This window comes from Emydura macquarii, unplaced genomic scaffold (genome assembly GCF_026122565.2).
Source record: "Emydura macquarii macquarii isolate MOO-44397 ecotype Brisbane River unplaced genomic scaffold, CSIRO-AGI_Emac_v2 contig_2897, whole genome shotgun sequence".
NCBI lineage: Eukaryota > Metazoa > Chordata > Testudines > Chelidae > Emydura > Emydura macquarii.
Genome location: NW_027133034.1, coordinates 55,935,616 through 55,949,582, shown reverse-complemented (window position 1 = coordinate 55,949,582; position 13,967 = coordinate 55,935,616). Strand labels below are relative to the sequence as shown.

The 13,967-nt window shown below is 41.4% G+C and overlaps 1 protein-coding gene across 1 annotated transcript in view; it reads left to right on the top strand.

Moving 5' to 3' along the window:
- Positions 1-13,967, top strand: part of IPO11 (importin 11) — a 294,514-nt gene that overhangs the window by 76,802 nt on the left and 203,745 nt on the right. The window contains exons 11-15 of the mRNA XM_067568644.1: positions 1,596-1,748; positions 2,072-2,115; positions 9,567-9,657; positions 11,189-11,236; positions 11,893-11,998. Of these exons, the coding sequence (XP_067424745.1) occupies positions 1,596-1,748; positions 2,072-2,115; positions 9,567-9,657; positions 11,189-11,236; positions 11,893-11,998 (442 nt within the window). The remainder of the gene's footprint in view (positions 1-1,595; positions 1,749-2,071; positions 2,116-9,566; positions 9,658-11,188; positions 11,237-11,892; positions 11,999-13,967) is intronic.

The following is a 13,967-nucleotide window of genomic DNA, read 5'->3' as shown; positions in this document are numbered from 1 at the left end:
CTTTCCCACATAGAAATCAGAGAAATTACTTATTGCTTTGGCTTTTATTAACTATATAAAATAAAGAGCCTTTACTTAGTTGCAGGGGCAAGTATGGTTCATCAAACTCAGTAATGCCTTTTTCCTTTGCTAGGAAAATATCTGATAAAAGAATGTTTACGCTGTATACAATAGTTCACAGAAGTACTGTTCAAGTACAGAATCAAAGTAAAAGTTTCAGCATGCTGTTGAATACATTGAGTTTTTCTGCAATTCTGACTTTGGTTGTTTCCCAAGATGCTGGCTCTACCTAAACATTTATTATTCTAATATGTGGATAATTACAATGACTTTTGATAATGCTGAAATATACCTTTCTATAAAGATTACTTAATTTTAGTTTGTTTCATGTTTTGATATGATGATAATAACATCTAACTGGATTCAGGAAAAAAGGGTTTAATTTTCCTTTCCAAATTACAGTAATTCAGTGATGGGACTAAGTTTTTTAAGAGGTTCACAGATTTTGATGATTTTAATTCAGACTGTCAAATCCAGTACTTAAAAGATATATTGCTGGTTGAACTGCTGATTCAACAGTTATTTGATATTCTTGTAGCAGGTATTAGAATGTCAGTGAACAAATCTTAACATTTTGGAATATGAACTATTAACAGAAAATTAACTATTATGGAAATGCCACTCATAATTATTATTGAGTTTTGGAATTAAAGGGGAAATGTAAACGTGTTATGTATGAAGAATACAATGTATCCTATTAAAAATTACAGCACTTACTTTTTGGGCACAGGATGAATTTTCTCAGAATTTGAAAGTAAGCTTGTTAATTAGTTTGAATTAAAATTAGTTTAAAAATTTAGCATCCTGTCAGGCTATTATTAAATGCTAAATGGTCTTAATAATGGGAGCAACATAAACTTTTCAAACTTCACATGTATTTGGAACTCACTGAAATCTCACGCCTTTGTACAATTCAGTACTTTTTTTAGGACTAATGGTAATTTTTTGCATTTATTCATAAGTGAAAGTTTTATTTTCATCGGAAGCTGAATGATGATTTTCTTCTTCTGAGAATTCCACAGTGAACTGCCCTCTTTCAAAATAGCTGTCATTTCGTATTATTCTCAATGATTATGTAACTATAACTACCCACTAACAAAAATGCCCTCTTTCAGAATGGCCACCTTTCTCATTGTTTGTTTCTAATCAGAATGAAGCCAACTTGATTTGAGGGAAGATGGTGGCTCCTGACAGATTTGGATGACACAATCTTTCCTGAGGGGAGAATCTTTCAGTTAGGAAGAACAGCAACAAAAAAAGACTATTAATCCAAATAATTTAATTAGCCCCAGAAAGTGAGCAGTCAGGGCTTATTTTATGGGACATCACTTTCATTAGTTTTTTCAGCTAATTGAGCAATCTTACTTGCTAAACAGTTTTAGGTGCTTTATAAGCAAGCGTCTTAAAGTCAATATGGAAATGTAATTGTTTCTTTCAATATGAGTCTTCTGTCAAGCATTTATTTTCTTTATCAATTAATAGGATTATACTAGAATGTAAAGTCATGGAATAACAACTGTGTATTACTATTACAGATAGCAGTCCTGAAACTCTTGAAGCACATAAGATAAAAACATCATTCTTCACATACCCAACATTAATGGAGATATGTAGAAGATTAGTCACTCACTATTTCCTGATAACAGAGGAAGAATTGACAATGTGGGAAGAAGACCCAGAAGGCTTTAGTAAGAAATTACACTGTTTTTTCAATCTAATTTTATTAAGATACTTAATGTATCTATTCCCTTTCCACAGTGCATCCAAAAATGTTTTAAGATCCTTACGAGAAAGTGACTTAGCATTTTTCTTTGTGCAGTCTTGCTGTATAGACTGATTACCTTCTCGAGATTCTCTTCATAACCTGAGATGTGCAGTAACTCATAATGTTTACCTAGCCATAATGTTTTCATATTGCTTAAATAAGTCACTGATATTGTCTAAAACCATAACTAAAATACTTGCTGTATTTTTATGTAATGTGTTTTCTTGTTTTCTTTGTTGACTGTAGCTGTAGAGGAGACAGGAGGAGATTCTTGGAAATACAGTCTCAGGGTAAGTATTTCAATTTGAATGAAACAAAGTTAATTGTAAAGGAAAGTGGTTCTTCATGACTTTGCTGAGTAGTCTATAGGCCAAACTGTGTCATTTATTAAAAAAAGGATAAACCTACATTTGCAGAAGAATCTGAACTTAGTTACTGTTAACTTCAATCTGTAACAGTATTTTTGTTAAGATATTGACTAATGTTCATTCTCAGTTTGATACAGTCTTGAATATACTGGAAAGTAAGTGCAGGGTGCTATGGTAAAAGAGGCGGAGTTCATACTCTGTACAGTACTTTAAACAATATTGAGTGAGTGAAGGCAATTTCTTGTCATATTTTTCATTGTTTTATGTAAAAACTCTGTCAGAGACCTATCTTTCTATGTGTTCTGTAAGACATCTAGGACATCTTTGAGGACTGTAAAATAAATATTACATAAAGCTTCCTGATATTCTTTGATATAACGTTTTCAATCATTACATTTTAAAAAACAAACTATTTTACCAAAAAAGATCACAGGAAGAAAACATTGCGCATACTTAAAAACCAAAAACCCCTTATAGAATGTGACATTTCCATGGGTCAGTATCTGTAGCTTTCAAAGGCATGATGATAGAAAAGGCATAACATAGCACAGTAAGGGTAGCATATACTGTTTTGGAGGACAGAAGAGCATACGTTGTGTTCCTTGACACTTAATTGCATAAAGCAAACAAATTAACCAAAAAGGACAGAAAAACTCTGGTTGGTTGGTTTTGTTTGGTTTTCCTTAAGCCTGTTTGTTTACATAGACATAACACACTTGAGAAAACTGAGTCAGAGAATTTTAGAAAACTTTATTTAATGTTTATGCCCTGCTGAAAGATGTGCCAGGTTCCTTACAAAACACAGAGAAAGCTCTGCCATATAAAGTGTACAGTCTCAAAACATGAAACAAAACTGATGGTGATTAGACACATAAAGGGGCTAAGGGATGGGAGTATGTCACAGTTACATTATTAAGATTGCACATTAATTTAGATTAGTTATGTATATTTCATTAGTTTGGTGGAGGTTTTAGTGGTATTTTTCTTGCCTCCTCGACATCAACTCTTGCCAGATTCTGGAATTAGTATCCCAATTTTACAGTCCTTTCCTAGGTCAAAAAGACCAGTATGTGAAACAAGCACACCAAACAAATATTGTGTTGACTTACCCTTCTTCAAAGAGATATTCCATAGCTTCTCTAGCTCCCTCCAACACACTCCTTTTTCTGCGGAGAAGGCAGGATTTATATAGACCTGTCTTCCAGCATGTCTTGCACAACCCTGGATTACAGCTGACTGCTAGGAAACTGCTTTCTCAGCAGTCCCACCTTATTAAGGGATGTGAGGTTGGCGCCTAGGGGAGCCACACTGAGATTGCTCAATTTAGGGTAAACTGAAAATTGGGGCTGGTTAACCTTCAAATAGTGGTGTCTAGTTCTAAAAATTAGATTTATCAAGCCAACAACAAACAGCTTCTAATCAACATACTCGTTATCCACAAGCCAAAAACAGTTTCCTTAAAATCATCCTGCCCTCTGGCTTCCACCCAGACAGCCAAATCAAATACAATGGAGATTACTGAAAATCTTTGTCCATCATATGTAAAATAGTTCTACCAATCCCAAAGGACTGGACACATTACCAACCAGGTCAATGAATATTTCAGATCTTACCCCAAATACATGCTTAAAGCCAATGCTTATTAACTAAACTAATATTTATTTTAAAAAAAGGAAAGCGAGAATATTGGTCATAATATCATTATACATACAGATGAGAATAAAAATCCATCAGTCAGTTTCATTGTAGTGATGTTAAGCAGTGTTGCCAAAGTTCTTTCAGGATCAGGTTTGTAGCAGTGGTGAAATAAACTGCTAATTTGCAAAGTCTCTGAAAATTACCCAAGCATCTTGGGGTCATCAATCCTAGTTTAGAGCTTCCTTGTTAGAAATCCAGTCCAGAGAAATGAAGCAGGAAATGAAGACAAAATTGAGACATTTCCAAGGCCTTATATATCTTCTGCCATGTGGGTGAATGCTCTTTGTTCTTCTTCGAGTGCTTGCTCATGTCTGTTCCATTGTAGCTGTGTGCGCACCTTTGTGCCCAGTTACCGGAACTTTTTTCCCTTTAGCAGTACTTGTAGGGCTGGCTTTGACGCCCCCTGGAGACCCGTGTACCTGCCACGGTATATGAGGTGCTGCCGGCCTTAAGCCCCCTCAGTTCCTTCTTTCCGCCTGTGACTGTTGCTGGAACTGCTTTGACTGTCGTTGCAAGTGCTCAATACATTTTGTTGTTTGTCTTAGGTAGGTAGATTAGCTCTTAAGTGTTGTTAATAGTGGTAGTTAGTCATTAGGATAGTCCTGGCTGGGACTTTGTTGAGAGTGGGGCATGCCCTGGTTACCAGGTTTCAAACCATGTGCCTCCTGTGGGAAGGCCTTTCCGCTGAGCAACCCCCATGATAGTTGCCTAAAGTGCTTGGGGGAAGGTCATTGTAAGGAAAAATGCAAGATTTGTAAGGCTCTCAGTCCTCTGACCCAAAAAGACAGAGAGATCCGCTTGAAAGCCATACTAATGGAGGCAGCACTCAGACCGGCCTCCGAACCAACCCTTCTGCTTCGATACCAAGCGTGCAGAACATGCCGTTGGTATTGGCCCCGCCTTGGTGCCGGACTTCTTCCTCTACACCGAGGAAGAAGCAGCAAAAGCAGTGCACAGAGCGGGGACACTACTCTGCACTGTCCAAGAAAGTGGGGTAGAGCACGGGGCCGCACCGAAGCCAGACAGTGGAGACTCGCTCGCCACTACTGGAGCTTATGTCTCCAACCAGAGAGCCACCCCCAACTCCTGGGAGTGGGAGGGCGTCTCTGCACCTGCTGGCGCCATCGACAGCGGAGGTGTTTCAGATTGCATGTATCTTTTTGGCCTTGCCTCCGCTGCCTGCGCCCCAGCCTCTGCCCAGAGAGAAGGGGCAGGTGTCACAGGGGAAGCTCACATTGGGACCCCTTGGGTTGGCTCAGGCGTTGCCCAGAGCAGGGAGGAAAATCCCCAACAACCCGGTTGCCCCGGGTGGAGGGGTTGACATGGCACCACTACCCCAGAAATCACTCCAGGTCATGGTCACCGGAGCACCCCACATTGGCGGGATACGGATCGAGGTCACCCTCCCGTCACTGCTCCCGCTCCCTGGCACCAAGGAGTTCGTCCACACCGGTGTGGCGCAGAACCTGGTCGCTGACTTGGCACCGAGAGGGAAGTGGCGCCGTAAGTCATCGGTGCCAAAGTGTCGCTCTGGGTGCTCCAGTTCGCAATCAGGGAATGGTTCCCTGCGTTGGCACCAATGGCTGTATGGGGGATCCTATGGGCTTCCAGTCGGGCCAGGTCTGCAATTGCTCAGGTCGTCTGGGCTTCAGTCCGCACCAAAGACGCCAGAAAAGGCCCATCGTTTGGCCTCAGACAACGATTCAGACCCCCCAGGAAGGGACCTCTGTTGGGGCCCCTCGTCAGTGGGAAGGGATGCAACCACTCACCGCGCCCCTTCAGTCCTCATTCTCTTCCCTAGACGAGGCGGTCACCCAGGGACAGTCAGCACCCCTGGATGATTTCAGGGCGCATCAAGATCTTCTCAAGAGGATGGCTTCCAACTTGGGGTTGGAGGCAGAGGAGCTGAACGAGACGTCAGATAGCCTCTTTAAAGTCCTGGCAGCTGCTGCCCCAGTCTGGTTGCCCTTCCCGTGTATGAGGGAGTATTGAAGATAGTGAATGCCCTGTGGCAGACCCCGTCATCAGTGGCCCTAACCTCTAAGGGGGCTGAGAACAAATATTATGTCCCAGCCAAAGGATTCGAGTACCTTTTCACCCACCCCTGTCCCAGTACCCTGTTGGTTGATGCAGCCAACCAGCAGGATCGGCAGGGACAGCCCGGTTCCACACCAAAAAACAAAGATAACAAGAAATTTGACCGGTTCTGGAGAAAAGTTTATTTGATGGCAAGCCTGCAGTTTCGAATTGCCAATCAGCAGGCTGTCCTGGGCAGATATGTCTTCAATCTCTGGGGCTTGCTAAAGTGCTTTGCGGACGATTTGTCCCAGGACCAGGCGCTGGACTGTAGCACTATCCTGGAGGAGGGTATCACGGTGGCCAGAGCAGAGCTGCAGGTGTCTTTGGACGCAGCAGACTCAGCGGACAGAGCTATCGCCTCTGCCATCTGCATGGGCAGATGCTCATGGCTGCAATCCTTGGGGCTGTCCCAGGAGGTCCAACAATCCATCCAGGACTTCCCCTTCGACGGGTTAACCTTGTTTTCGGACCAAGTGGATGCGGAGTTGCATGGGTCTGGAAGACTCGAGGGCTCCGCTCTGCTCCTAGGGTCATTATACGCCACAGACCTCTAGATGCCAGTTCCGTTATCAGGGCCAGCAACAGCAGAGGTACCAGCCACAGCAGTTCATGCCCTACAGACAGAGGGACAGATATAGGGGGTCTAGGAGATGTCAACCAATGCCAGGGTCCTCCTCAGCCCCCCAGCAAGGATTGTCTAGGCGATCAGGTAATCAAAGGAGGTCATTTTGAAGGTGTGCCTGAGGGCAGTGTTCCAGCCTGTTCCCTTGATCCCTTCTGGCCCTTCTTGAACCACCTATCTCCCTTCCTGTCTGAATGGGCCAAGGTCACTTCAGATCACTGGGTCCCTGGCATAGTTTTGGCAGGATATGCCCTCCAGTTTGCTTCTCCCCCTCCTTTCCCTTCCCTGTCCCCTCTCACGAGCAACTCCTCATGCAAGAGGTAGAGACCCTTCTCAGCCTGGGGGCCCTAGAAGAGGTTCCACCAGACATGAGAGGAAAGGGGTTTTACTTGAGTTACTTCCTCATCCCCAAAGCGAAAGGGGGTCTAAGACCTATAGTAGATTCGTGTCATCTCAACAAATATCTCAAGAGGCTGAAATTTTGCATGGTCTCCCTTGCCTCCATCATCCCCTCCCTGGATCCAGGAGACTGGTATGCCGCCCTCGACCTAAAGGATGCTTACTTCCACATTTCTATCTTCCCCAGCCGCACACACTTCCTTGGTTTCATTGTAGCTGGCTGGCTCCCACTACCAGTATGCAGCGTTGCCCTTTGGCCCTTTTCTTGGCCCTGAGGGTGTTTACAAAATGTATGGCGGTGCTGGCGGCGCACCTGAGGTGCAAAGGGGTCCAAATTTTCCCCTACCCGAACGACTGGCTGATCAGGGGCAGGTCCAGGACCCAGGTCCAGAGCAATGTAGATCTGACATGCGCCACCTGCTGCTGACTGGACCTGCTAATAAATGAGCAGAAGTCCACATTAACCCTCGTGTAGTGGATAGAGTTCATCGGGACGGTCCTGGATGCATCCCAAGCCAGAGGTTTCCTACCACAGCCACACTTCGAGGCAATTTCTGCCATCATTGCTCGCCTGCACCTCTGCGTGGCGACAACAGCCAGGCACTGTCTGCAGTTGTTGAGCCACATGGCGGCCTGCACTTACATGGTGAGGTTGACTCACCTAAGACTCAGACCACTTCAGTTGTGGCTGGCTTCGGTTTATGCCCTGAGCAGATATTCCCTGGACCGGATGGTCTCAGTTCCCCCCCCAAATCCTGGCCACGCTAGACTGATGGCAGAGCCCCTGGACAGCGTCGAGGGGTGTGCCGTTCGAAGACCTAGTCCCCTCAGTCCCTCTGGTATCGGGCACCTCAGATTTAAGGTGGGGGGCCCATATCAGCGCCAACCTTGGCACGCGAGTGGTCTGGTCGAGGGAGGAGAGGCACATGCACATCAATGTAAGAGAGTTACGGGCTATTCAACTAGCATGTGGAGTGTCCTCCACTTTATTGCGGGCAAGGTGGTGCAGATACTGACAGACAATACACGGTGCTCTTTGAACGCCGGTTTTGGTTATTAGACTTAGCAGCCTGGATGTTCATGCATAACTCAGAATACCACCTCCGAGACCTCTTCTCTGTCTTCTTAGAAAGAAAGAGTATTGACTTAGACTGTTATTAAAATAAGTGTTTCAGAGAGTTCTTTCTATTCCCTCCCCAAACAATTCTGCCATGTTCTTCCTCAGTCCATTGTTTCATTTACCCTTCTCCTTCCCCCTCCATCGATTCTGGCTGTAGAAATGAAAGCAGCAACATACTTCAAGAACAAATATTCCATTTTCAGTGGTCACATAATACTGGTATACAGGATTTGTTAGTCAGTCCTGTGCACATAGGGATGTACTCAGTGCTTTGTATAGGACTCAAAAATACCCTAAGGGGGGCAGCTCATATCTTTATGTATGTACAATTTTACTAATATCTTGATTCCCTCTACTTCAATTTAAATAATTCACAATATTGAAATTGCAAGAAGTCCTGGTTTTAAAATTGTTATGAGAAGTGGGGTTATCTTATTTCTCCCCCTCACGCACCATACTGTGCACCACATTGTATTAGAGATTCATCTGGATCACCTCCATTCTTATTTGCAATCATATAACATTCATGTGATATTGACAACAATTCCTTGTAGTACATGGGAAAAGAAAAAATGTTTGTCTATTGTTAGCTGTCTTTCAGTGCATTTTAACAGTTGGAAAGAAGGAGCAGGAACCTCTTTGATCAGGCAGCTCTCTCCACAGACGGGCAGTGATCTATAGACATGGTTTAAGAGCTACTTGTGTAAAGATCTACTGTATGCAAGACATTAGTAGCAAAGAACTGAAATGTATGATAAAAGTGAAAATAGATCAGAGAGACCTGAAGAATACATTTGTGTTAGCTTTGTTAAATATTGAAAATCTAGAATAAAGGTGTAACTTGTTTATTATGTATGCTATCAGAGTAAATATTGGCTAAATATATTTCTCTCAGTTAATTTCTGATTTATAAAGGGCTGGTCTACGCTACACAGTTAGGTTGATGTAAAGCAGACTATGTTAAGGTGCACTGCAGCCCTCCTCCTGCTGATGTAAGTGCCATAGTACACTGAAATAATAACTCCATCTCAACGAAAGCTCCCCATATTGCCTCTCTTTAGTCGGTGGAAGTGCTCCTGGTGAACAGAACAACAGAAGCAGGGTAGTGTGGACATGCAGTAATTACTGCAGTGGCTAGAAGTTGACCTATAAAGGTCAACTTAGGGCTGTAGTGTAAACGTGCCCTTAGTAATTGATCAACAAACTTAAAATGTAAATCTTACATTGTGAATGTGATACTACTGTATCAAAATCTTGCCGTTATTGAAGATGCCATATAACTTGAAATCATATGTCCTATATTGTGACAAAATTACTTTCAGTAATTAATTCAGTAGTTTTGCAGTGTTTTCCTTAAGAGGTATTTAGTAGTTTAAATGTGTTTTACTGTATATTAAAATTAGGTTTGACTTAGTCTTATTTAGGTTTTATAACAGATTTGTTTTACTTTTTCAGCCATGCACAGAGGTTCTTTTTATTGATATTTTCCATGAATATAATCAGACCCTTACTCCTGTGCTTTTAGAAATGGTTCACAGTCTACAAGGTAAGATTAATTTTTTTTTTAATATTCTGGACTTTATATGCTTTTTCATTTTGTGCAGAATGTGTACTAATCCTAATTTTTATGTATTTGTGAAATCTAAATTTGTATCCTAATATATTTTCCTCCTATCTTTTAAATAATTTGAAACTATATTGGAGATGTTTTATAAGCATATTGTGATGAAAATGAAAGGTATATTTACAGAAAGGAAATATTATGAATTTTTGTTTTGATGCACTTAGAATGAGTGGTGTCTTAAATAATAACTATAGAGACAACATAGGATTTGGGGACTGGATAGGAAGTTATGTTTATAGTGAGATTTCTTTAGCTGGGGCAAAATTTGGAGCAATGTCTGTTCTTTTGTGAGGATTTAGAACTCATAAGATTTCTTATGAGTTATTGACTAGATTCATAAGTCCCATAAGTCATTTTACAAGACGCTTACCAAGAAGCTAATGATTTGTTTAAACACTCCAAAAGGGTTTACATTGTGTCAACATCACTGCAGAAGCCATAGAATATACTTTTAGGAAATGAAGCCAGAAGCTTTCAGTCATCCCAGACGTTCTAGATAAGGGCAATATCTTCCATGAGAAAAGGTCTATTCATTTCAGTTAGACAGAGGTCCTCTTGGCCAAGTTGAAAATGACCAGGACTGCAGCTCAGTCTCTGAGTTTCACAGTCAACCTAAAAGTGTTAGCCGGCCACACCATACTCTTCATGTTGGCAACCTTTGTTTCTACCCTGTGTACCCTGTTTTTTCCCATAGAGTGCATCACATTCTATTGAAGAGATTGTGGTGGATCAACTCCATTCTTATTTGCAGTCATATAACATTAATGTGATATTGTCAGCAATTCCTTGTGGTAGATGGGAAAAGAAAAAATGTTTGTATATTGTTAGCTGTCTTTCAGTGCAATTTAACAGTTGTTGGAAAGGAGAAGCATGAGCCTTTTTATGATCAGGCAACGCTCTCCACAGACCAGCAGTGATCCATAGACCATGGTTTAAGAGTCTGTAGACCTATCTATCCTTTAGACCCATGCAATCAGTTGTCTTAGTGCAGTCAATAGTCAAGACATTTTAATGGATGGCTGCAGAAGTTGGGCCCTGTTGCTGCTGTTTGCTAGCTCTATATGCTTCATTCCTAGCCAACCACAGTTTTTGAGAGATGTATCAACTCTAGCCTCAGTTTTCACAACCCAGTTACTTTCCATTTCCCACTTTTTGGAGAATTAGCACATCTTTTTTTCTCCTTTGCTTAGTATTTCATTATGTTGGATTGATGGGTTTTGGAGATTGTGAAAGGGCTACAGTCTTTACTACAGATAGGTGAATTCAGTTTTTACCAATACAGTTTTGTCCTGAGACTTAGCAACAATGCCTATTGTGGGATTTCCTATAGAGTGATCTTTTTGCCATAGAGAATAACAGCAAATGCTTCACTGAAATATCCATGGGTCTTACCTACATTATTTGTTTAGTTAATGTTTTTTCTGTAATTGCCTTTATTTTAACTTTACTGCAGGACCTACGAATGTGGAAGATACTAATGCTCTACTGATTAAAGATGCTGGTAAATTAAATTTCACTTTTGCCTTTTGAGAAATAAAGCAGCTGTTATCTATTTGCCTGCCCTCTACAAAATGTCTGAGAAGAATTTGCAAGATGTAACTTTGGCATTTTGAAAAATTGTATCAAAATTACTTTCTTATAGCATTGAGTTTGAGCTGTTCAAACAGCAGAAACTGTAGGCAAGAATTTTAGGAATAGGGTATGTAATAATACAGTACTTTTCAGTACTTTTGCAAAAATTAATCCCGCAGCACTTCTATGAGGGAGATAGTCTTTCCATTTTACAAGCAAGGAAATTGAGGGCAGGATAGATGACTTGTCTAAGGCGTCTGAGGAAATCATTGGTAGAGTTAGGTTTAGAGCTGTAGAGCTCCTGACTCCTGTAATTGCTGTGAACTCTACATGACAACTCTTTCAGGAGAACTGAATTTATTTGTAACTAAAGAGAACTGTGAGGGAAGTTTGTAAGCTTTTATAATTGTTTTACTGAAATCACTTCTTTTTCAATTTCTCAATTTTCAGAATATAAATGTTGAATAACATTCCTTCCTGCACAAAAGTGATTTAAGCATCACTTTCAACATTTATTCAGTTTTAGTTTTTAGAATTTTAACGAAGTTTGACTGGAGCAAAACCTAACTTCTCTGTTTTTCTCAGTCTATAATGCTGTTGGACTTGCAGCTTATGAGCTATTTGACAGTGTGGATTTTGATCAATGGTTTAAAAATGAGCTGCTAGCAGAGTTACAAGTCTCTCATCACAGGTAAGCATCCTAATTTTTTTGTATCTTGGCTGTTTAATAATTTGATACAGGTCCGTTAAGATGTAGTGTGAAGCAAGTGCAGTTCTGGTAAATATTCATTGTTTAAACATACCTGATAAATGGGCAGAGAGGTATAAAATATTTACAGATGACTGATGTACACGGAAGGATGAGCTTCCTGATGGTTACTTTTGAGTTTTTTGTAAAAATTAATATACACCTATCTTCCTTTATAAATATGTGTTTTATTCAATTTTCTCAGCAGAATAAATAACATCTTTAATCATTGAGCTCTCTTTAAGAAAGGCATTAAGGCAAAATATCCATGTAATCTCCTGTTTTATATTTGATCTTAGTTTAACTCAAATGCAAGATCTCCATAGTTGAAGTAGTTAATCTCCTCTCCACCCTCCCCCATTAAACTAAATACATGGTCACAGAGATGGATTCAGTGGATAGAAACAATTAAGAGTGAGTGATTATTAGGAAGGTATCACTTAAGCAATGTTGTTTGTGCTATTTGTGTCTGCCAGAAGTTTTCTGTCATAATGGGTCACTGTCACATTCTGGGGTGCAACTCAGACCAGTGAGAGTTTGCGTCACTGCTTATGTTGTAACCCGGCTTGGGACACACATGCAGCTAGCGGGCACTTCGTGTTCTGTAAGCTGTAGAGACTTGATTCAATCACTTTGAATCCAACAGCCTGCCAGCAGTTATCACAGACGCATTCTTGTCTTTGCCAGACTTGGTTGATGTTAGACGATGACCTAAATACACCCCCAGACCCAAACTTGCCCAAACCCATGTGCTTTGCAGTGTCCAGTCCTCTCCTGCAACATTCAGAGGAGTAATATGGTCCATTTGTTCCTTTAAAGAGACAGAACCCAACAACTTGCCACATTAACTGGAGTGAGCATTCACTATAATTCAAACATCGCACTATTGATTTAGATTCATGGTAAAACAAGTTTATTAACAAAATAAGATAGGATTTACGAATCCAGAAGTCAGCTACCCCGAAACCGGTGAATGTACTTCCATACTGTGCTAGTATTCGCTGCTGGGGATTTACAGATATAATTTAGTTTTATACAAATTGGAAAGTGCTTCCACAAGTTTTACTATTATATAAAGTAAAATGTCTGTAGCTTTCTTTTCTTCTTTGTGTAGTGTCCCTATGGGTGCTCCACTGAAGGTGTCTGTGTCCCTGTGCTGATGATTGGAGAACTTCAGTAGGCATGTCCGTTGGACCTGCACAGGTGCTGTCTCTCCTAAAGTTGTGCCATAAGGCTAGCGCACGCACGCGGGATAACTGTCCTCAGTTCTTTCTCAACCGCCTCTGCTACAGACTGAGCTTTAGGTGTCCATTCATGAATTGTTAGCTCTTTTGCAATTGCTAATTTTTAGCTTCCTCTGAAACCTCTTTTGTTTCTTTTCTTTGTTCTATTGTTGATTTGGCTGCTGCCAAAAAAAAAAAGAAGGAACTTTGTTCTTTTGTCAACTCCTGTACAAGGGTATGCCCTGCTCTCCAGGCTTCAAGAAATGCCGCATTTGCAGTGAGGTCATCCTGGTCACAGACAGGCACTCTCAGTGCATTCTTTGCCTCAGCAAGGGCCACATGCAAGAAAAGTGTTCTCTTTGCCAACAGCGCTGGCTGAGATCACGAAGGACAGAGCTTTGCCAAAAAATCAAGTTAATGGAGGCAGCTCTCCAACCCCAACTTTCCAGTGAGCATGAGTCTTTCCCTCAGCCTTCAACTTTGAAGAATAGTGGGCCGAAGAAACGGATGGGAGACTCCTCTCACAAGTCAAAAGAGAAAGCGAGAGTCCCCTAAGCAAGCCTAGGTATAGCTGAAAGCAATCACCATCTCGCTCGATATTCTCGGCAGCACCAGGACCGAGACCACAATCCAGCACCTATGCCTCACTGCAGCCGTCAGTATCCAGTACCGCTGACAGGTCCATGAAC